Consider the following 22446-nt stretch of genomic DNA (forward strand, 5'->3'; position numbering starts at 1 on the left):
TGCAGGGGCTCCCCTGCAGGCAAACACTGCCCACTCAGAGCAGGCACAACCAATGCCCAGCCCTCCAGCGTGGGGCCTGGGGCTGGGATATACTGTGACTAACTCCAGCAGCTGTGGATGGGGAGAATTTTGCACCCTAAAGCAGCCTGGGAGGACTCAGCAGGAGGTTTTATAGGTGCACATAGTCACACAGCTTCCTGCGGATCCCCAAGAGTCTGTGCATCCCTTCCCGAGCTTCATCCCACTGTCACAGCCTTGTGGGGATCCCACATCCCACCCTTGGGGATCCCAAGGGTCACAGTCCCAGCTGCCTGCAGGGAAGAACCAGCACCCATGGATGTGTGGCCTGTCCCTGTGTATTGGTAGGGATAAACCTGGGAGATGGCCATAGGTACCCTCAGCCTCTCCATAGAATATTTTTATATATATACATTATATATATATTAAAATTACATTTCTCTTTACAAAAACAATTCAACAAGGGGCCAGGGGATGAAGCCCATTGCCAAGGCCAGGGCACAAACATCCTGGAAAGTTTGTGGCACTAGGCAGGGTCCCTTTTGGGGTGTCTCCACCCTCAAGTGGGGGCTCAGTCCAGAGTCCTGCAGCAGGTTGTATGGGTGGAGGCGGTGGGACTGGCCCCACGGCGAGATGCCTGCTCTGGATCCAACACAGCTCGCTCTGTCCCCGCTGTCACCACCTGTAAGGAGAAGACAGGACATGAACTCAGGGGGGGCGATAGTGCCAGTCTGCCCAGAGCAGTGTGGCACAGAGAACTGCCCCCCAAAAACATGGATGTCCCTACTTCTGGCGGGTGGCGCTGTAGGGACCGAGGAGGTGGGAGCTGGCCTGTGCCAGGTTCCAGTTGAACTTCTCCAGCACCTGCTGGCACTCACCACGGGACTTCAGCCCCAGGCAGAAGAGCTGCTCCACCTGCAAGGGGACAGGGCATGGCCAGAGGGGTGACAGGGGTGCCACCACTCTTGATGGAGCTGGGACAAGGGAACAGGGGTGTGCTGTACCTTCAGGTACTGGATAGCCCGTTGGACGTTCCAGCCATGGCTCTGAAGGGCTGCCTGGCATTCCTCGGTGGTCACACCATGCACCATGTCCTGCACCTGGGGGGGAGCTCGTGGTCACTGTCTGCTGCCACCCCTGGGCAGCAAGAAGCCTGTGACTGAAACAGGAGACCACTGGGGCTGCCCCCGTCCCTGGTTCTGTCTTCAGGGAGTACTATCAGCCTGGAGCTGGGATCAGGCTCATCTCTGGGATCTTAAACTTCCCTGGGTCTGGGTGGGCCACAATATCCCCATCCCTAAGGAGACCATAGCAGCAGCCACCTTCCTCCTCCCCAGGGCCTTCAATTCCCATTTTGGCATTGCAGTGACATTTATGTCCTCCTGAATATCTGGGGCTTTCTTGTAGCCAATCCCCTGGGGCTGGACTTGTGGAAACCGAGGCACAGGGTGGGCAAAGCTCTTGCCCGTGTAAGCCCACTTCTCATGGATGCTGGGAGACGACACTTACCAGCCGGATCTTGTCAGCAGGACGGCAAACATCCGGCCCGTCGTACACGATCTTCTGGAGGCTGCAGGAGGCTTTCACCAGGCACTTGGGCCCAGGGTTGCTGTTGTTGGAGGAAAAGTTGCCCTTGCAGTCTGACAGTGGCTGCTGCACCATGGGACGGACGGTGGCTGTGGTGACCTGGCGGGACGCTGCCACCTCCTCAGGGCTTTTAGCCTCCTTGAAAAACTTCTCATACTTGTCCAGGTAGGCTGGGCGCTCGGGTAGCAGGTAGTAGTGGGTGCTGCTGACCTTCTGCCCATCCTTCACAATGGGCAGGATGCAGGGCCCCTTGGAGCAGTCCTTGCCCTGCGCCTGGATGACCTTGGGGGTGGCGTACTTAGGGTCGAGGGCGAAGCTCTGTGTGGTGGGCATGGGCTTCCCTGGTGAGGTGGAGAGGCAGGAGCAGAGGGCAGCACGCTGCTGGGGGGAGCCCACCTGCAGAGCCATGGGGCTGGGTGTCCGGGAGGTGGGCCGGGACAGCGGGTCCCGCGGGGGGATCTGGGGCGGCCGGTCCTCCTCGCCCCCCGAAGCTGGGGAGAGGTCCCCTGACCAGCGCCCAGGCTCATTGCGGCGAAGGGGCCGGGGCGGGATTGGGACGCGGGGAGGGATCTGGGGCTTGTCGTCAGCTGGTGCAGCCGGTCCCAGAGGGACGTTGAGCCTCTTCATGCACTCCTGCTGCAGCTCCTCGAAGAGCTCGGTGGTCTGTGTCATGCTGGGCTGCTTGGTCTCCTTGGGGGGCAGGAAGAGGTTGTCCTCCAGTGCCGGTCCCCGCTCACCCTCATCCACAAAGCCATAGTTGGTCTTTCCCCGCCGGCTCGGGGGGCTGGTGATGGAGCAGACCTCAATATCGTCCTCATCCTGTGCCACATCATCATAGGCAGGCGGTGGGGGCAAGGGCCGGGCATCCCAGTCCACCACCGGCGTGGGGTGCAGAGGCCGAGGCAGAGCCCGCGTGGGGCTCTGTGGTGGGGTCTTGTCCAGCAAAGAGAAGGCCTCCATGGCCAGCTCGGCTAATGATAGGGCTGTCAGCTCTCCCACTGGAGAGGGGCTACCCTGGGGAACTTCCTCCCCAAAGTCAATGAGAGTCACCTCGCTGCTTGCTGTCCCCTCGCTTGCCAGCCGTCTGGGTTGCCGCTCGCCCACCTTGGTGCCCGGGACTCGTGCTGATGGCTTGACTGGTCGCAGACCCTTCCCTGTGCCTGGCTTCTTCAGGCAGAGCTTCCGGAGACCCCCTGGCAGACCCTCCTCCTCCTCACTAACTGGGTCGTAGCAAGGCTCTAGAAGGGGGCAAAGAGAGATGGTGAGGGTCCCAGCACCCATCCCTAGGGTGCAAGAAGGGGCATCTACATCTCCAAGCCCCCAAACCACCCCTTAATTTCAGCCCTCTTTGCTCCCAAGCCATATTAGGGCACCTGCCCCAGACCACCCAGGTAAGAGAGAAAAGAAAGGGGACATTAAGAAGGGAAAGCAGCACTCAAAGAAGCCCAACTTACTGGTGAGCAGGACGGTAGGCTGAGGTGGGCGCGGAGGAGGTTGCCCTGCAGAAGACAGAACCCAAGAGAAGGGGAAGCATAGGGTGAACACAGAAGCGGCAGCCAGGGTGCTTGTTAATGGGGTGCATGCTTTGTTGTGTTGCCCTTCACTGGTGGGGCATGGGGAGGATGCTGGTGGGAAGCCCCCCCAAGGAAAAGCTGTAGGTTTAGGATTGGGGCATACGCACAGCATCTGAGTTCCCTCCCCGTGGCAGCTCCGCTGAGATCCCCCGTGCTGGGGAGCCCAGCTGTGGGAGGCCAGGAGGGGACAAGGGACTCGGACAAAGGGCAGCAGGGCAGAGTCCAGCCAGGCAGAGCCACCAGCTGCCCATGCTGCTGACAGTGGTGTATGGCCAGGTGACAACATGCCCCATCACCCCAGCTCCCCGTGCTCTGCAAAAAGCAAGTGCCAGCACAGGGACAGAAAGGAGAGGGTCCAGCCCATCACCCTGGCAGCAGGGTACAGGGATGGAGGCTTCGCGCAGCTGATGGGCAGGAGGAAGGAGAAAAGCTACTCACTTTTAGCCCTCCCTGGAAGCTGTGTAGGCCTGGCAGCAGTTTGGTCCACACCTAAAATATCAGGAGGGTCCAAGGGATTTCCCAGGTACAGCCTGTGGGGAGAGAGAAGAGTGCCTGGGAGTCAGCAGGGGCCATGTGGGACCCCTCGCTCACCAGGCTTGTGCCTTGGGACACCCCACAGCTCCTCCACCACACAACCACACCTGGCGAGTACCTGTGAGTGCTGGGCAACACACCCCAGAGGCTTCCAGCGCTACAGCACAGAGCCTGGTACCATCCCAGTGCCACCCCAGTGCCATCCCACCTATCTCCGGCTCCATGTGCATCTGTAGCTGCCTGCGCTGTGCCCAGGGGGCTGCAAGCAGGGCACTGCGCGCAGGGTACCTGTGCAGTGTGCGGTGCCCAGGGCACCCCTGCAGCCCCGGGGCGATGCTGTGCCCCAGGCAGGGTGCCCCGGTCCCGCGTGCCGGTGGGTGCTGGGAGGCCCGGGCGAGCCGTCGCAAGCCAGGGAGCCGGCGGGAGCCGGCGCAGCCCCAAGGCTTGGGCGTGTGCCCGGCTCGGTGCGTTCTCTCTCGCAGCCCGGGCAGCACGTACCCAGCGCCCGTGCCCACGCAGTGGGGCGCGGGGAGGCCTGCCGGGGCACGAGCCCGATCCGCGCGCACGGCGCCGCGGCTCAGCCCTCCCGGGGCCGCCGGGACAGCCCGTGACACGGGGAGCTGCCGAGGGTCAGGCTGGGACTGAGGGAACCGGCAGAGCTGTCCCAGGCCTGGGATAACAAACAGCAGTCGGGATATCCCAGGGGATGGACTGAGCTGAGCGTAGGAGCCGGCCCTACACACCAGGAGCTCTCCGGTTTTTGAAATCCTATCCTGTCCCCCACCACAGTGACCTCCCACATCCCTCCAGCCCAGTGCTGGGAGAGACCCCCACATGCTCCTTGCCAAGGTGCTCCTGGTCACTGTCGCACAACCAGTCCCACCTGGCAGAGAGCACGTGGAACACTGGAGCACAAGCACCCAGCCCCCTTCCCCACATCACAGTCCAGCCAGGTGTTTTCTGATAGAGCAGGGTGGAGAAAAAAATCATTTCAGTGGATTTTTTTCATGTTTTGCTTTTCAAAAAGAATCATGCTGTTAGAAGCGTGGGGACAGGCTGCAAGCCACGCACATTTAGCAGCCCTGGGACACCCCAAAAATGTTTTGGGATAATGTGGCCACCTCTGGGGTGGTGCTTACTGATGTCTCCCTGCCCCAGGACAGCCACAAAAGTCTTCCCCCCTAGGACAGCCACAAGCACAGCAGCCCCCCATGTCCCCTAAACCCATTAGTAGGAAGAGGCAAGGAAGTTAGTCCAGCTGCAGGGACCCTACCCAGAGGCACCATTCCCAACACAGCAGGGGCAGAAAGAGATGCTTCACGGGCAAAAGGGGGGCAGTAGCCAAGCCGCGTCTTGCTCCCGAGCCCAGTGGGCAGCGGGGAAGGGAGGGAGCAGGCAGAGGATGCAGAGAAGACAAAAAGTTTCTTACTCATCAATTTTATCAGGAAACCCCCAGCAGTGCTGCGGGTTGGTGTCTCCATGGCCTGTGTGGATGAAGCTGTTTTTAAGTGGCTGGCTGATGTCGTGGGCTGACAGCCCTGCCACCGAGGTCACCGTGTTTCGGGGAAATTGGCCCACTTTTAGGGTCCGTTTATTCTGACCCCGCCACCAGTAATTCTCGGCCCTAAGGAATAAAAAGGACCTCGTTACTGATGAGGGGATGGGAGGGTGACACGCGCCTGCCCCAGTGATGGGGAGGAGGGAAGATGACTTGTCCAAGTGCATGAAGGCATGAGGAGACACAAGGGGGAAGGGACTCTGGGTGCCCAGGATCCCAACCCTACACGGCACTACGCTTTGGCTCCCACCCGACGTGGACCCTGCACCTGGTGGTGCAGTAGTGCAGAATGCAAGTAGTGGGGAACAAAGCTCCATGCTTGTGTCCCAAAAGATATGCCCCTTCCTCGTCCTTGCTGCCTCAAGGTACACAGGAGCCTTTGGGGCGATGCCTGCACCAAGCTCTTTGTCACCAATCCCTCTGTGCCCCACATACTAAAGGATAGCACATGGAACACACTTGGCATCTGATGGGGGGCCCATATGGGGGACTGTGGGGTCCCATATAAGGGACTATGGGGTCTTCCTCCCCTCCATATGGAGAGGGGAACCCACAGCTCTCCATTCCTACTTTACCAATGAGCCTTGTGCAGGCTCGTGCAGGCAGGGGGAGATGGGCAAAAGGCAGGCTTAGGCTGTCAGTCTTCCTGAAGCCACCTGAGTGGCCCAGGCCACCCTGGGGTACTGGTCCCCAGTGTGTCCCCAAGAAGTTGTCCAGGACACAGCCACTTCTGGGGAGAACGAGTCACTGATCATCTAACCCAGAGGGACTGGTGGGGGGAACAGGGATGGGGCAGGGGAAGGCATCCCAAGTGGTGTACCCCACCCAGCACCATGCCAAATAAAATGTGGGGGTGCTCCGACCCTAAGCTACCCCCCTGCCTGTCACGGGCCTCCACTCCCCATGGGCAGGGTGTGTGCCGTGGGCAGGGGGCAGTGGCAGTGTGGGTGCCAGCCTGGTGAGGCTGGCACAGGCCCCACAGTTTCCTGGAGTCACCTGTGAGTCACCCTCGGCCACCAGCTCAGCCCTTTTCCTGTTTACCTTCCCGCTGCCGCCAGCCAGCCGCCTTACGCAGCGTGGGGACCCCTCAGCAGAGCTCCGGCAGAGCCCAGCCGGTACCGGGCATCCTCGCTCGCCGCGGCAGGCTGGGGGAGCCCGGGGAACAGCTCCCCTCCCTGGGAGCTCCCCTCCGCCCGCCCTCCCTGCGCCCCTCGCTGCCACATCCCGACCAAAGGATGCTACAGCCGGGCCATCCCTCCGCTCTCCCCGCTCCCAGCCTCGGTCCCACCGAGCCCGAGCTCGGACCCCCGGCACAAACCCGCTCCGGTGCTGCCCTGGCTCCTCTCCCCGCGACAGCCCCCTCCCACGAGCGGCTGGGTCCCCGGGGGGCTTTCAGGGAGGTCCCTGCCCCTGCCCACACACACGTACGCACAGCCGGCGCCCGCCGAACGACAGGCAGGGGCTTGAAAAGGGGTGGGGGGTGTTTACGGTGCCCCGGGCGGCTTCGGCAGGGCCGGATGCAGCCCCCGGCAGGAGGCCGCCCCCCTTCCCCCCGCCACCTCTGCCCGAGCATCCCCACAAGCAGCGCGGTGGAGGTGCCTGCTGCCGGGGAAACTGAGGCACGGAGAGGGGGCTCCCCTCCGGGAGTACCGGCAGTCGGCGCGGCTTCTGCGAGCCCTCGGCTGCTGAACCCACCGCGTGTGCCCTGAGTCCGCACCCCCAAAACCTACCCACGGGGGTCACCAAGGACCGGCGTCCCTCGGGGAAACTGAGGCAAGGGAAGCTGCGCCCCGGCTGTACTCCACTCCCGGCAATTCCCGCCCGACGGGGAACCTCCGGCCCCTCTTCCCGCTCTACCCTTCCCTGCGCGGCTCACCTGGGGCCGGCGGCGGGGCGGGGGGCGCGGAGCCGCAGCCCGGCCGCGATGCGGCGGCAGGGACGATGTAGGCGCTCTGGCACGGCCGCACCGCCCTCCGCCGCTCCTTCCCTCCCTCCGCCGACGCTGCTTCCCCTCCCCTTCCCTCCCTTCAATTAAGCCGCCAGACCCTGGGCAGGAGTCATCCCCGCGGCGGCGGACCGGGAGCAGCCGGTCCCTGCAGACACACAAACCAAGCCTGATTCACCCCGGGTTGTGACTAAAGCGCGGGGAGCCGGCCCGGGGCGGGGGACAGGGAGGGACGGGGACGGAGCCCTCCTCCTCCTCCCCTCGGGGTTGGGAGGCCGCCTCTAGTGCGGGCGCACAGAACTCCTCTGTGAGGTCCCCGCTCTCGCCCAGCTGGAAGGTGACAGGCACATCCTGGCATGGGGATGCAGGGACAAAAGGGTCCCCTACTCCAGTCCGAGGTCCCTGGGGCGGTGGAGGGGTAGCTGTGCCCTGGCATGGTCAGCAGGGACCAAGGAGCCCACAGCGGGTTCTGCCAGCATCTACCAAGCCCCACGGTGCCTCTCCCAGCCCGATGACAGTAGCAGTGTCCGGGTGCTGGCGGCACGGTCCCCATCACTATCAGCAGGGAGGGGCCCTGGGGTGTGCAGTTTCCCTGGGCAAACCCACGGGCACCGTGGGCTGAGTCAGCAGGGGTGGTGTGGGCAGGACTGTGGGCAGTGTGGGCAGGGCTCTGCCCCCCACACCGGGGTGGCCCCACCATGCTGTGCTGCCTGGGGAACCACAAACATACCAGCTCTGTCCACCCGTGGGGTACACGGCCAGGGGTGCTGGGGACAGAGCCCATCCCTTCCCCTCCCGGCTTCCCACAGCTCTGCCAGTGCTCACAGTGTCCCATTCCCTATCCCGATGCAGGCTGGCAGGCAGTGCATCCTGCTCTCCAACAGCTGCCACCCTCCCATGCAGTACCTGCCCTCAATGACCGTGATGATGTCGTTCATCTGAATGTGCAGCTTGTCCGGCTCCTCAAAGTCCTGCAGCGCTCTCATGTCGGTGGGCTGAGCCTGGGGGAGAAGTGGGTGACAATAGGGGATGCAGCCCCTCATGTCCAGCCTCTTCTGAGGCCAGGCCCAGCCCCAAGGAGGGCAGGGAGGCCCCAAAAATAGACCAGAGACAGCATCACCACTAGCCCCTCCTCAGCTGTCACATCCCTGGGGTGTGTGATGGCAAGGCAGAAACCAGGAGCTTCCTGCTGTGACCATGTCACCACCCTCCACCTCCCAGCCTGCAGGGCTGCCTGGCCTGAGCTCCCCATGTCACCTCCCACCTTGGCAATACTCTTAGCTCTATCCATGCTTGAACAGAGCTGGCAGCATAAGGTGTTCGGGCTCTGTCCCCCTCCCTGCTCACCCACCTCCACCAAGAAGTCTCGCAAGGCCACGAAGGTGGGTCGGTCCTCGGGTTTGTGTGCCCAGCACTGCAACATGACGTTGTAGATGTCCTGGGGACAGTCCTCAGGCCGTGGCAGCCGCTCACCCTCCTTGTCTATCTTGTGCAGGATCTGTGGGACAGGGTGTGCTGTCAGGGTGTCCCAAATCGCCCTCAGCACAAGCAGGGTGAGGTGAGGGGGCAGGTCGCTGCTGTACACCTACCTGGCTGCCATTGAGGCCAATCCAAGGCTCCTGGCCATAGGTGAACATTTCCCAGAGGGTCACTCCGAACATCCAGGTGTCACTGGCGTGGGAGAAGGTGCGTGTCTTCAGGCTCTCAGGAGCACACCTACAGGGGGAAGGACATGAGCATCAGAAGGCCATGTGTGCTGCCCCTCCAGGTCTCCCCCTCCCCAAGGCTCACCAGGCAAAGGGAACCTTGCGGTGCTCCTGCATCACATAGTGATCGTCATTTTTGGGCAGTGCCCGCATCAGACCGAAGTCCCCGATCTTGACGAGCTCATTGGAGGCCAGCAGGATATTGCGGGCAGCGAGGTCGCGGTGGATGAAGCGCTTGGACTCCAGGTAGGCCATGCCCTTGGCCACCTGGATGGCATACTGGCACAGGGTGGAGATGAGGAAATGGCCCTGGTTCTTCCGCAGGCGGTCCAGCAGGGAGCCCAGAGGGGCCAGCTCTGTCACCTGGGCCATGGGATGAGGACAGCAAGTAAGTCCAAGGCCACCCTGCCTGGGCTGGTTTCCAGCCTTCTTATGCCCCACTGGGAATGCCAGCAGAGAGCTTGGGGTACAGACCCAGCCTGGCTCGGCTCATGCCATCATGTGGGACCTCCTCCCCATAGGGGTGTCACTGGGGTGGGCCCCATTCCCCCCACTCACCATCTTCATGGGGTGGGAGAGCACCACGCCATAGAGGCGGATGAGGTTCCTGTGGTCCAGGGAGTGCATGGCATTCACCTCCCGGATGAAGTCGTCCAGTGCCTCCGGCTGGCTCAGCACATCTGTCTTGAGGCACTTCACTGCCACATTCAGCTATGGCCAAAGCAGGGATGAGTTCTGAAGTGTCTTCCCCTGTGCGTGGTCCCACTGCCTGGCTCCCCACCCCCCAGAGCAGCCCCTCACCGTCTTGCCAGCGGGTGTGCACCACTCGCCACGACGTACGACCCCAAAGGAGCCATCACCCAGCTTCTCAAAGATTGAGAGGTCCCGCTCCCGCACGAGGCAGGTGAGGGAGTGCTGGCCCCCAGCTTCGGGGGGTGGTGGTGTGGGAGGCTTGCGGAAGGTGCTCTGGGGCTGGGGCGGCAGCTCCGACTCTGGGCGCTTCCCACTGAACACCTGTGGAACATGGAGGAGGGTGAAACGCGGGCATGGAAACACCCCAAGCCCTTGGGTCTGTGAGAAGTTCTGGTGCAACTCCTTGCCTCAGCTGTACACACTGGAACCTAGTGATGACCCATAACTGGACCCATAACCCAGAGAAGGCTGGTTGTGGGAGAGGGCTCTGTTCCTCCTGCTGCCACTGAGCTGTGATTCCCGTGGAGGGAAGAGCTTGTTTCTCTTGCAGCAGTTCCCCAGCAGCCACAGCAAAACAGACCAGTAGCCAGAGAGCCCTGGGCACTCCTTGGCCAGGCTGAGGCCACACAATGTGCCTGGGCACAAAGCCAAGGGAAACCTCCAGCTTGGGCTGAGCCTGGTGACACATCCCTGCAGCGATGTGGGCTTTGCAATGCGTGCTGGCTACCCCCACTCAGAAAGAGTGGGCCCTCCTTCCAGCTCCCTCAGCGGGGATGGATGATGTGCCCCATGAACAGGGTCCATCCCAGTCTTGAGGCAAAGTGTGTGGAGGCTGGGCCCAGCATGTGTCTGGGGTGGGAGGTGGCATTTCTGCTATTTGTTCTTTAATAGAAGTAGCCTTCTATTAAAAGCCTATCCTCATCATGTCCCAGCACAGACAAATCACGCAGGGGAGAGGCCATGGCCCAGTGCCCAGCTGGCAAACTGGGCTCTGCCAAACTCTGCTTCTGGGTGCCAGGTGCCATAGGGTGCCAGCAGTACCAGCTTTGGGTGGGATGGTATCAGGGCATATGTGAGCATCCCAAGGTCCCCTGTCACAGTGTGCCCCAGCCTGCAGGTACAAGGCTTTGCCCCCTCACTGTCCTGGGCACCACTGCTGCCCATAGAGCTCTCTGGAGCAAGGCTCACTTGTTGCAAACAAGTTTCCTGACAAAGAGGCAAATAACACAAGGGGAATGAATTTTCCAAGTGCTGCGGTAGCAGGGCTATCCTTTGATGGGAAGTGACCCAGGAGCCTGAGGGGGATTGGGAGGCACACTGGCAGGGTCACACACAGGCAGGGAATGGATGGCAGCAGCTTCTGCCCATTTCCCTGTCAGCCTCCAGGGATGTGGGGGAGCCAGGCACCCTGAATGGATACAGGGAGGGATCCAGATCTTCCTGTCTGCCTCAGTTTCTCTGCCACACCTGTCCCTCTCCCATGCCTACCTTGCTCATCCAGGATTTCCGCTTGCACATGGCTTTCCTCCGCTTCACTGCCTCCCACAGCCGCCGCTGGCCTGCAGGACACAGGGACACAGTGACTGTCACAGGCCAGTTGGGGTAGGGGGTCCCCTCCAGCCCCATATGCTCCTGTGGGCTTCCCAAAAGATGCTGCACATGCAGCCAGGGGGAAGGGGAGAGGTTTGGGGGCGATGTACACACCGGGGCGTCCCATGCCAATCTTCTCCAGATCCTCATTTTTGACGTACTCAAAGTGGGAGAGGCGTGTGACGTTGAGCTCGTCCCGGATGCACAGGAAGTACTGCTGCAGCTGCAGCTCGGTGAGCAGCTCCAGCAGCCAGTCCGTGCCCTCCTCCGCCTGCATGCTACAGCTCAGCCTCTGTTGGGACACAACAGCGGGTTAGGGGCACCCTGCTCCACTCCCCTGTGCCCCATCCCCACTGGGGAGTCACCCAGAGGAGCTCAGGACCAAGGCTGGGGTGCTGCTGTGAGGGATATGAGTGGAGTCGTCTCCTGAGCCTGTCACCACCTCTCTGGGTGAGGCCAGCACAGGCACCCCAATCAGCAGGACCCCCAGAGATAGGAAGGGTGACCCAGTCTGCCCTGTCCTGCCCACAGAAATACCAGCCCACCCCTCCATTCCAGCACAGGCTATCCCTTGGTCAGGAGTGCCAAGGACACAGGAGGAGGCAGAATCTCAGGACAGATGTGCCTTCCCAATTCTCTCTGCTCAGCTGGAAGGGCTGAGCAGGGAGGTGACAGCTGTCCCCAGCAGGGACAGCCACCCTGGCCCCCTGGCATGCTGGCACACTTGGCTGAGCTGTAGTACAGACTCACAGTGGGTCTCCTCTGCTATGGGTGGTGGTGGCACCTCACTGGGCAGACACAGGGAGGGGGCAGACAGGAACAATCTGGCCTCTGGAGGGTCCTGTTGCTCCACTGCTGAGGTACAGGACACCCCAGTGCTGCTGGCATCAGCCCCCAGCTGTGCCAGGACACAGAGAGGAAGGGCTGGAGCCCCATCCTCCCCTCCCAACTCCCCATCCCTGCCTGTTGTCCTGGCTCTTCCCCACGTTAACCACCATCGTTCTGCAAAGAGATACGGCTCTGCCTCCTCCTGCTGAGGGCGGGAGGGAGGCTGGGACTCGCCATCGCAGCTCCACAGCGCGGCAGCCCCCTCCATCCTCTCCTCTACCCTGGGAGACGACATGGCCCCTGGCGTCTTCACCCGCTGTGCTCGGCTCCCTCGGCCGCGTCAGCGCAATTACAACCCTCGGCACCGGGCTAAAAATACGGCGGGCGCGGCGAGCAGCTGGGCACGGGGGCGCATGGGGGCATGCAGGGCCACACGGGGCCAAGGGAGCTGCGGCTCCCCTGCCCGGGGGGACGGGGACAGAGCCGGGTGCGTCCAGCGCAGGGTCCGCACGGGGCGAGGGTCGGCACTTACTCGGTAAAGGCGGAAGCGGCTGAGGAAGGGGAAGGATCGGTGCAAAGCCTGGAAGCGTCGCATCCTGCCTGGCTCCAGCCCCTGGCACCGCTGATGTCCCTTCCCGGAGCCGGCGTCCCACGGCGGAGCCCGCTCACTGCAGCCGGGGCACCCGCGGCCCCTTCATGTGCGCTACAGAGATGTCCCCTGGGCTCGACCGCCCACAGACCCCCCCAGGAGCGGGCAGGGGGTTCGGGCTGTCCGTCGGCCGGACGCGGGCTGTGGCTCTGCCCCTCCTTCCATCCGGCTCCCGATCCTCTGGCCGGCCGGCCCTCCCCTTCCCCAACGCAACGGGGCCGGGGCGGGGGGTGGCGGCGGCAGGGCTGGGGGTCACTCCCCTGGCTGGAGCCGCTTCCTGGGGACCCCTCGCTGGCAGCGGGGTTCGGTCCCGGCCGCCTGCCCGCAGCGCTGCCCAGGAGGGTTATTTTCAGCCGGGCTGGGACGCGCGCCCAAGGGGCCGGGCTCCCATCAATGTCCCGCTTTCTCCCTTGTTCGGCGGTTGCCGGCAGCTGGGAGCCCGGACCCCCGCTCCCATTGCCATGGAAACTCGCCCCGGCCTTGGGAAACGCTCCCAGGCCTCAGTTTCCCCCCTAGGAAGCAGGGAGGGAGGGAAACAGAAGAGACATCCGGCTCTCTGCTCCCCAACCGAGGCCACAGGCATGATGCCAGGGCGATGGGCACTGCGGGGGGAGTTTCTGGCTCGGCAAACATATCCGCTGCCCAGCTGCCAGCCCCCACGGGGCTCTGCCGTGGGGCGCCACCAGCACCGCGGGGCTCGCTCCCCATCCCTGGTGGGGCTGGCATCCAACCCCAGCAGCGCTGTCCGCCCCGGGCTCCCGAGGGAGAACAGCTGGCCACGCCGGCAGCCGCAGCGTGAGAGAGGAAGGACCCACAGCAACCTCTTGCCACAGCCCCCGCCTGCCTGGCCCCCCAAACCGCGGCCATTGCTGTTCCACGGGGGCAGCTGAGAGGGAATTAAGTGCATCCCCAGGAGGAGTCTCCACTGGGGCTTCCACTGCTGCTGGGATCCCAGCTGGCACCCAGCAGCAGAAGCACCGGGCACAACAAGCCCATTGACTGGGGACAACTGGGCACAGTGCCCTCGGCACCAACCTCTGCCACGCGCCAGCTTCCCCCGTCCCAGCTCGGGGCACACCGGGGGTGGGGGGTGTCCTGCCTTGACAGAGCATCCCCCTCATCACGCAGAAATGGCACCCACCGGGACTGGCACCGAGTGCACTGCCTCCTGCACCCCCAAATCCCAGGTGAGGCTGCCCAGTTCAGTGCTCACATCGGGAGTACAGGTTCCCAAAAGGGAAAGGGGAACCCAGCTTTGCCCACCATGCCAGGGGAAGTTCCGTGTCTCAACTTCCCCCTCTGCAATAGACCCGCACGTACAGAGAGTGATCCTGCAACCTCCACTCTGAGCGGGGCAAGGCATCCTGCCAGCAAACTCCCACCCTGAGCTGGGGAAGTCACAAATCCCCTCGCCCCGCCGCACAGGTGCTGCTCGGCCCTCGGTGCCCTGCACGCCCCTGCCACGCACACCCATCCCTGCAGCGCCAGGGATGCACCCACCCTACGTGCGCCCAGGCTCATGCACGGTGCAGGACCACACAGGAGCAATCCCCCCGCGTGCCTCCCGCCACCTGCACAACCGCAGCCGCCCCCCACGCACGTCCCCTGCGCGCAGCCCCGGCCGCCGCCCTGCCCGGCCGCACGTGCGCAAACACCGCGGCACCGCCGCCGGCACCGGCCCGCTCCCGCCTCCGCCCGCCGCGCACCTGGCGCCGCCGGCCCCCTGCGCGCCCACGGTGCCCACCCCCGATGGGGCGCGTTCGTCGCCTCCGTGCTCGCCTGGCAGCGCACACACCCGTGCGAGCTGGCACGCGGGGGGTCAGTCCTCCCCCATCACACCTATCCCAAATGACACCACAACACCTGTCCTACACCTCAAGCCCCCGCACCTACACATTCCCCACATCCATGCAACGCCTGACATCCCCCAGGGACGCTCCATTGCGGGGATGGCAGCCTGCAGGGCCACCGTCTGGTTGCAGCGCTGCAGCTGGGGGATGGCATCCTGTGCTGGGCACCGTGCTCCCCCCTCCACGACCTGTGCCAGGCTTAGCTGAGCCTCACTGCCTCAACACCATTCCCCCATGCCTCAGTTTCCCCAGCAAGAAGCAGCAGGCAGCCCCCCTCTGGTGGGTCAGGATGCCAGCACAGCCGAGAAAGGGGGGAGGATGTCATGCTGCCCCGGATGCTGCGGGGTACAGCACATTGCAGAGGGGAGATGCCATGCAGAGACCCTCTGTCAGCTGCCAACCCATGCCCATCCTGGGGCCATCAAACTCAGCCAGGTGCCCCCGCTGCTCCCCTCTACCGATTCCCCCCACTGACCCGCCGGCACGGCATGCCCGGGGCGGTGTCCTGCCGGGAGGGCGGCGTGGGGCGCCTGCTGCCCAGCCGCAGGGCCCGCTGCCCGGTGCTGTCCGAGAAGCTGTGGGGCAGGGGCCCGTGCACTTCCTCCTCCTCCTCGGCGCTGCTCAAGCGCTGGTAGTCGCATCTCTCGCCCATGGCTGAGGCGGCGGCTGCGGCGCAGCGGCGAGCGGGGGGCTCTGCGGAGACGCCCGCGTCTGCTTGGGGGCGGCGAGGGCTGGAGCCGGGTTTGGGATCACATGGCAGAAAGTTGCTGCAGTTCCGGAAAACAGCGAGAGGGTGAAGGTGACCGCGACAGCAATGGTGGGGGTTGGGGGGGTGGAGGATGGATGGAGGGATGCAGACGAAAAGGGAAAAGGGAGGCAGCCCCTGGAGCGCTTGCCCTCAGCCCAATCCCATCCTGACACCACTGTGCTCCTCCCGGCGCAGCAGCCCAACCGCCCACCTTCTGTCCCTGCTCCGGCTCCTGAGTGCAGAGGTGGTGGCATCGCCGCCCGCGCCGCGCTCGCAGCCCCCTTCTCCCCGCACCCCGGCACGGTGCACCAGGCAGGCAGGCGGAGGAGGAGGATGAGGGGGGACCATCGTCAAGCAGCCGGGGCTCTACAGCAGGCAGGATGGGTAGGGAAGCACCTGCAGAGGGACGGGGGGGCTCTGGCGCTGGCAGTATCCCCAGCATCCCGCCCGCTTCCCTGCGCAGGCAGAGGGGGATGGGATGCACCGGGAAGATGGCTGCTCCGCAGCGACCGGCAGCGCCGGCGCAAGCACGGCAGGGCTGGCACGGCAGCCAGGCCCCGGGGGTGCCGCTGGGATGGGGGGCCGAAGGCCACGCCAGGATCAATCCCTTCCCTCCACCCCCTCGGAGGGGGCTGGGGGTCTCCTGGACCTCTGCCACACGCTGCCGCAGCTGGCACAGCCCCCAGCAGGAAGCCACCTCCCTGGATGGGGAACCCCCACACCTGCGCCTGGGGACCGGCCTGTACCCGAACCCCCACACCTGCACATGGGGACCGGCTTGTACCCGAACCCCCACACCTGCACATGGGGACCGGCTTGTACCCCAGCGGTGCCCAGCCACAGTCCCTCACACAGCCCCGGACCACAGCCACAAGCAGGTTGAAATCGGGGGGTGGGGGATGTGGGCCTGCAGCCCCCTCAAAGTCCCCTGTGACCTGCCTGTCCTTTGGGGCACAGTAGAGGCCCCAGGGACCAGTTTGCCCCTCATGCCAATGCCACAGGGAATGATGCCCCATGGATCTGACCCCCAGGACCCATCACTGTTCCCCCACAGAGCCCTGACAACCCGGTGTAGCCAAAGCAGTGACACCAGGCTGTCACCGTGCCAAGGCAGGGGGCAAGAGCGTGTCCTGCCCCCCCGCTTCCCCTCTCTCCGCTCCGGAGAAACAAACACCCGCAACCCCGGGGGGATCTGCCCTGGCTGAGGGGCCGGGCGGAGCAGCCCCTTGGCGGCTCCTCCTGCCATACCACGGAGGTGAGCTCAGCCGCGGAGCCGAGGCGGGCCGGGCCTGCGGCGTGGGAGCAGCGAGCCGCCCCCGCGCACGGCCCGCCGGCGTCACCGCGCTGGCACGCCGCGGCACGGTGACTGATGCACGTGCTATGCCACCTTCCCTCCCGGGACAGCCGCCCTGTGCCACCCCAAAACCCTCACCAGCCTGCCCGGGGAAAGCGATGCTGTGCGGGATGAGCACGGACAGCCCCTGTCCCCACAGCCTTGGGCATGGATTTGGGTCACACCCCCTCCACTCGTCGGCGTCCTGGCTTGCCCAGGCTTAACTGACACCAAAATGATTAGGTACCGTACAAGGGGACAAATGGCATTGTGCCCTGCCAGCCTTGACTCACCTCCCTGTAATTCCCACCCTCAGGGGGGTCCCACCACAATGATAACCACTGGATAGGCAGCACTGTCTTCTACCCTCCAGGGTGTGACAGCAATACTGAACACAAGGTGTCCCTCCCCTTTGTGGGGACACTGGCGTTCCTCAGCCCTATGGGACACCACACTTGGCCCCACATCCCTGGGACCAGTACCACAGCCTCCCTTACGCCCACTACCCCATACTGAGGGTCCCAGAAAGTGGTGGGTCCCCGAAACAAGCTCCCAGAGGGGGACAGGCTCCCCCACTCACCTCCATCACATCACCCCGCTCACTGTCACAGCCCGCCTGCCACCTTCCTGCCGCCTTCCTGGCAGCTGTGTCGCCTGGAAGTGATCTCACTGACTGCGGCGGCAGCAGGGCAGCCGCACCGTCACCCCGGGCTGGCTTGTTCAGCCCTGGCAGGGCCCCGAGGGCGGCCCCAAATTGTGGTGACACACTCCCCAGCCCGGCTGCCACGGCGCAGGTGTGCGCACACACACACACACACACACACACACACACACACACACACACACACACACACACATCCACGCGTACAAACACAGCCCGCTCCCACCGCAGGCAGGGCTGCCGCCGGCATCCTGCCCACCTGAGGGATGCTGCTGCCACCCAGCTCCCCGGGGACCGCCCCCAGCCCCTCAGTGCACCGTGCCACCCCACGTACCCCCGTATCAGCGGGTGCTTTACCTCCCTCGGTGCAGGCACCTGATGCTGCTTGGTTGGCTGGATGGAGCAAGCAGGAGGTCTCGGGGGGCCAGCACGGAGGGCTGGTGACCCCTGTGGCAGGGGGGGCCGGGGAGGCCGTGGTGCCAGGTTCCTCCTCGCTGCCATCTCTGGGCTCCCAGAGCCTGGCCCCATGCCCTGACCCTGTCCCCCAGCACAGAGCATCCCCTGCTTGCTCTGAGCCCCTGCCTGCAGCAGTGGATGTGTGGGAAGGAAAGACACAGGCACGTGGGGGGCCCCCCCAGCCCGGCACAGCCCCAATCCCCTCCCTAAGCCTCTTTCCTCTGCTAAATCCGCTCTGCAGGTCGAGCTGGGGCGGGCTTAGCTTCCCTTGCACCTCCCAGCTCGCTGGCATGGGCAGCAATTGCTGACCCCATAACTGATCCTCACCTCAGCCCCAGCTCTCCCACCAAGACAGGGTCACAGTGGTGTTTTGGGGGACAAACACGCAAAGCAAGAGTCCCTGGCATCCTCATTGCTGGGGAGGTGGAGAGGCAGCAGGCTTGGCACCACTGAGCCCTGGTGTCACTCACTGTAGGGACACTGTCACCCTGCCCTGATGCAAGGCTGGTTGGTGCCTGCCAGCCCCCCACACGGACCTCACCTGGGCCACAGGACAGCACAGGGGGATCCCTCAGCAGTGCCAGCCGGTGTCACAGAGAACTGGGCAGTGTGAGAGGCAGCAAAACGTCAGGGCTCAGGTGACACCGGTCACAGGGTCCCCCTGGGGCAAAGTGGGAGAACTCAGAATGGGCATCCCTGCCTGGCACCCCCATCTGTCCACCCCAGACACTCCAGACTTCCTGGAGGTTAAAGTATGGGGAGCGTCTCTGCATCCAGAGTCATGACCCGCTCTGCCAAGGCAGCTGGAAGAGCCTTTGTGGACCTGCCCCCCAGGAGAGCTTTGCCCCAGTAATGCCAGGGAAGGGGGGCACCAGGATGCACCCTGAGCCCTGGTGCAACCTGCTCCTCCACCCCGGGGGTGCTGCCAGCAGTACCCCCATCTCCACCCCAGCACAGGATGTGTCCTTGGGCCAGGCTGCAGCTGGCACAAAACAAGTTTGTCAGGTCTCAGGCCAGATTGGCACAAAGCCACATCCACACTGCAGCATCTTCCCTTCGGGCTGAGAGCAGGCGAGCTGGGACCCCTAGAGCTCGAAGAGGGGAATGAAGGCTCAGTCCCTGCAGTTCCCCAGCACCAGAGCAGCGCAGCTTCCTAGCCAGAGCATTCAGTATTTGCCGGTCATTAGCACTAACTGACAGCACCCGAATTAGCCAGGCTGCAGTGGGAGCAGCAGGCCTCCCCCAGGGCTGCTCAGCAAAGGGATGGAGCAAGACTTTCTCCTAAGTCTGCCTATCCTGGCATGGTCTGTGTATGAAGCAGAGCCTCCTCCTGTCCCCAAAACCCATACAAGTAGGCAATGCCCCCCAGGATGCTTTGCCCCTGACAGCTATCATCCCTCATGGACACAACTGAAGTCAAAACCCAGGTGGCTCCATGGGCAGGATGGGACTTCTCAGGGGGAAACTGAGGCATGGTGTAAAGTCTAGCCTGCAGTTGGTTAGGACAGGGCTCGGCTACAAACTCACAGTAGTTCATGGTCCTGTGGGGGCTGCTCCTCTGCTTATGAGGAGCCCCCCTTGCCCCGGGGAGGCTGAGTCACAGTGGGACAGCAGGCTGGCAGCTGCCTGAGGAGGAGGAAGGCATTGCTAGCCCCCCCAGCCATACCCACCACACCCCACCCTGCTCTAACAAATACCTGGCTGAGGAGGCTCCAGTAGCTCCAGGGGCTGGTAACAGGTTGCACAGCTCCCATCCTGCACCCCCAGGCCTCGGCGCGCCCGGCGGGGGATGCGGAAGCTGCTTCAACCCCCCACTCCCTGCAGCACCTGTGGGCTCAGGGCTGGAAGTGGGAGCAGGGCTGCAGCTGAGCCTGGGCGTGCAGCACCCAGGGTCTGTCCTGGGCCCTCTCCCTAAAGAGGTGCCTGGTAGCACAGACCTGCTCAAAGACACTTCATGAGGCAGGTCCTGTTTTTAGGAGACTTTTGCAAAGCCCATAGCCCAGAAATTTTGTTTACAGCTTTTCCCTGAGCCAGCTCAATGAACAGCTGAGTAAGAGGGGGAATGCACAACCTCCAGAGCCCACAGCACCTGGCAGAGGGACACCCTTTGCAAGGTGTTGAGCCGGTGCCGGAGCCCAGCAGCACCGGGACACCCCAGTGTAGCCGCTGCACCCAGTGGCCCCAGGGAGCTGAGGGTGTGGGGAAGTGCCAGCGCCAGGCTCTGCCCCAGCCTGTCCTGCCCAGACAGCCCAGCCCCAGTACTGCTGCCAGAGACACTGTCCCTGCCCGGGCTCCTCTGGCCACTCCAAATCTCCTTCCCAGCTGCTGCTCAGAGTGGGCAAGGGGTCTAATCATGCTGTGAGAAGCTGAGCAGGATTTGCCCAGCATGGTGGGATCCTTGTCTGGACTGTCGGCACCACCTTACCAAGTTTAACTTAAAACTTTTATTTACAAGAGCAAAACAACAAAGATCAAAGTACCAAGCACTCCTGAACTGTTCAGAGAAAAATTGCCACAACACGGCTGGACACAGCCACAATGCTGCATGCTGGGCCAGAGGTCAGAGGCTCCCGGCACCTCACTGCTGCCCGGGGTTTCGGCCGCAGCACAACAGCCCGAGGAGCGGGGCTGGCCCCGGAGGACAAGGATCCTCTGTTCAGTGCCACAGCTCCCACGAGCCCAGGGAAGAGGAAGAGCAAAGCTGCCTTTTCTCCAGGAAAAAAAAAAAAAAAAAAAACTAAAAACTTCCCCCAGCTTCCGCTGTGGTTTAGGAGAGTTCAAGGGCACCAGGCACCCACTCACAGCAGACCCTGCTGCCTGCTCTGCCCTGGCAGCTGGAGCAGGAGCTGGGGCCTGCTGCTGGCCGGGACTGAGCAGTCCCGCAGTGCTTGGGCACGAGGGGAGCACCGCAGCTCGCAGTGCTGCGGGGCACGGTGCCAACACACCGTTGCCACACAACTCAGCTGTCAACCGGACAGCAGCACAGTGCCAAGCCCTGAACCCCCAGCCCCTCGCAGCACCCCCAGCCACGGGGTCGCGCCTCGTTCCTTACCTGTGCGCTCACCGCCACTGCCACCGCATCCTGCGCCGAGTCTGCAGCGTCACCGGAGGGCGAGGACGGGCACGGCGGCACTCCAGACAGCCAGCATGCCAGGCGAGACGAGCCCGCACACCTGCCGGGGCGGGGTGCGACGATCGACGCCGGGGACGTCCGGGACGCGGCTGGGATCAGCCCCGGGGCAGCGGGCACCGGGCACGGGCTGCGGCCTCACACCCGGGCGGACCTCCTGCGGCTCAGGCGGGGCGCCGGGGTCCGGGTGCCGGGGTTGCCGCCGGGGTGCTCCTGCTCCCCCGGGTAGAGCTCGCCCTCCTCCTGCACTCCGCCCCGGGCCTCTCCCTCCTCCTGCCGGCCCCGCCGCACCCACCAGCGGGCGCGGGCCGGGGGGCTCGCCGTGTCCCGCCGCCCCCCGCCGCGCTCCTGCTGCGCCCGCCGGGCCAGGCCCTGCTCCTGCCGGACCTTGGGGCCGTGCTCCTGCACGCCCCGCACCGCGCCCCGCGCCCGCCGCGCCCCGGGGCTGCCGCCCGCCGCCGCCTCCTCCGCGCCCCGCGCCCGCCGCCGCGCCCGCGCCGCCCCCCGCTCCCGGGGCCGCCGCGGCTCCGCGCCCGGCTTGGGGCTGCCGAGGGCGATGACGGGCCCGGGCCGCTCGCCCCACTCCTGCAGGCTCGTCCGCTCGCCCAGCGGCACCCAGTGCCACCGGCCCGGCCCCCCGCCGCCCCTCGGCTCCCCGCCGCCGGCCACCAGCTCCTGGCCGCGGGGCAGCGCCCCCAGCCCCGCCTCCTGCACGCCGCGAGTGAAGCCGCCCTGCTCCTGCACCCCCGGGGCCACCCCGCCGCCCTCCGGCACCGCCGGGCTCAAGCCGCCGCCCTCCGGCACCCCCGGCGCCCCGCTCGCCCCCTGCCCCCGGATGGTGCACGCGGTGCGGGCCCCACCCCGGCCCCGCACGCTGGGGAAGCCCCCCCGCGCCGCGCCCCTGGAGCTCCGGCTCCGCCACCCCTTCCTCCCCTCCTGCCCCCCCGCCTCCTCCTGCCGCCGCCGCCGGGAGCCCGGACGGCCCCCGACCCGCCCCCGGCCCTGCTCTTAAAGGCGCCGCCCCGCCGCTTTACGTAACGGCGGGGGTGAGGACGGACAGACGGACAGATGAATGGATGGGCACGGGGATGGACGCGCGGACAGACAGACTCACCGCGGGGCAGCGCCAGGCCCCGGGACCGATCCGCTGCACCGGGGACGCGGGCTGCCCTGCACTGCCAAAATCCCTGCTCGCAGGTGAGTTGGAAGGGGCTGCTCCCCGTCCCCTCTGCCCCGGCGGGGCTGGCGCTGCCCGGCCGCAGGAGCCTCTCCGGACACTTTGCAGAGTTACCGCAGGGAGAGAGCTCTGCCAGGCGCGGGCAGGAGCTGCGGGAAACGACGTCCTTCCAACAAGTAAATCATCCCCGGGGGAAGAGGAGGGACCAGAGCTACGCCGGGACAGCCCATAAAGCGCGAGCTGGGATCCTGGAGAAGCTGCCGCTCACCCAGATAGTGGGACTTCTAGAGATGCGGTGCTTGTAAAGCAGAAGGTGAGACCCGCATGAGGGATTGGGGAAGACAGCAGAGAGAAACTGAACTTATTTAAATGCAGAGCCCCAAACCCATGCAGTCTCACCTGAACAGGC

General features: G+C 64.5%; 1 protein-coding gene across 6 annotated transcripts; it reads right to left on the bottom strand.

Annotated features, from left to right (window-relative positions):
- Window positions 1-240: 240 nt before the first annotated feature.
- Window positions 241-21056, bottom strand: TNK2 (tyrosine kinase non receptor 2). Of its 6 annotated transcripts, XM_058030986.1 has the most exons (17): window positions 15492-15709; window positions 15008-15299; window positions 11320-11497; window positions 11104-11174; window positions 9724-9936; window positions 9481-9633; window positions 9008-9285; window positions 8806-8932; window positions 8568-8714; window positions 8123-8217; window positions 5143-5337; window positions 3618-3709; window positions 3060-3104; window positions 1528-2843; window positions 1023-1118; window positions 806-933; window positions 608-700 (listed from the first exon to the last, which is right to left on the bottom strand). In XM_058030986.1, the coding sequence occupies exons 1-17, from the start codon at window positions 15626-15628 to the stop codon at window positions 694-696; spliced, it is 3570 nt and encodes a 1189-aa protein (XP_057886969.1). In that variant the 5' UTR covers window positions 15629-15709; the 3' UTR covers window positions 608-693. The 6 variants fall into 6 exon arrangements, with proteins under 6 accessions (XP_057886970.1, XP_057886969.1, XP_057886976.1 ...); XM_058030993.1 differs by lacking the exons at window positions 15008-15299; window positions 15492-15709 and adding an exon at window positions 20783-21056; XM_058030989.1 differs by lacking the exon at window positions 15008-15299 and having other exon boundaries at window positions 15492-15764.
- Window positions 21057-22446: the final 1390 nt, after the last annotated feature.

Source organism: Melospiza georgiana, chromosome 10 (genome assembly GCF_028018845.1).
Source record: "Melospiza georgiana isolate bMelGeo1 chromosome 10, bMelGeo1.pri, whole genome shotgun sequence".
NCBI lineage: Eukaryota > Metazoa > Chordata > Aves > Passeriformes > Passerellidae > Melospiza > Melospiza georgiana.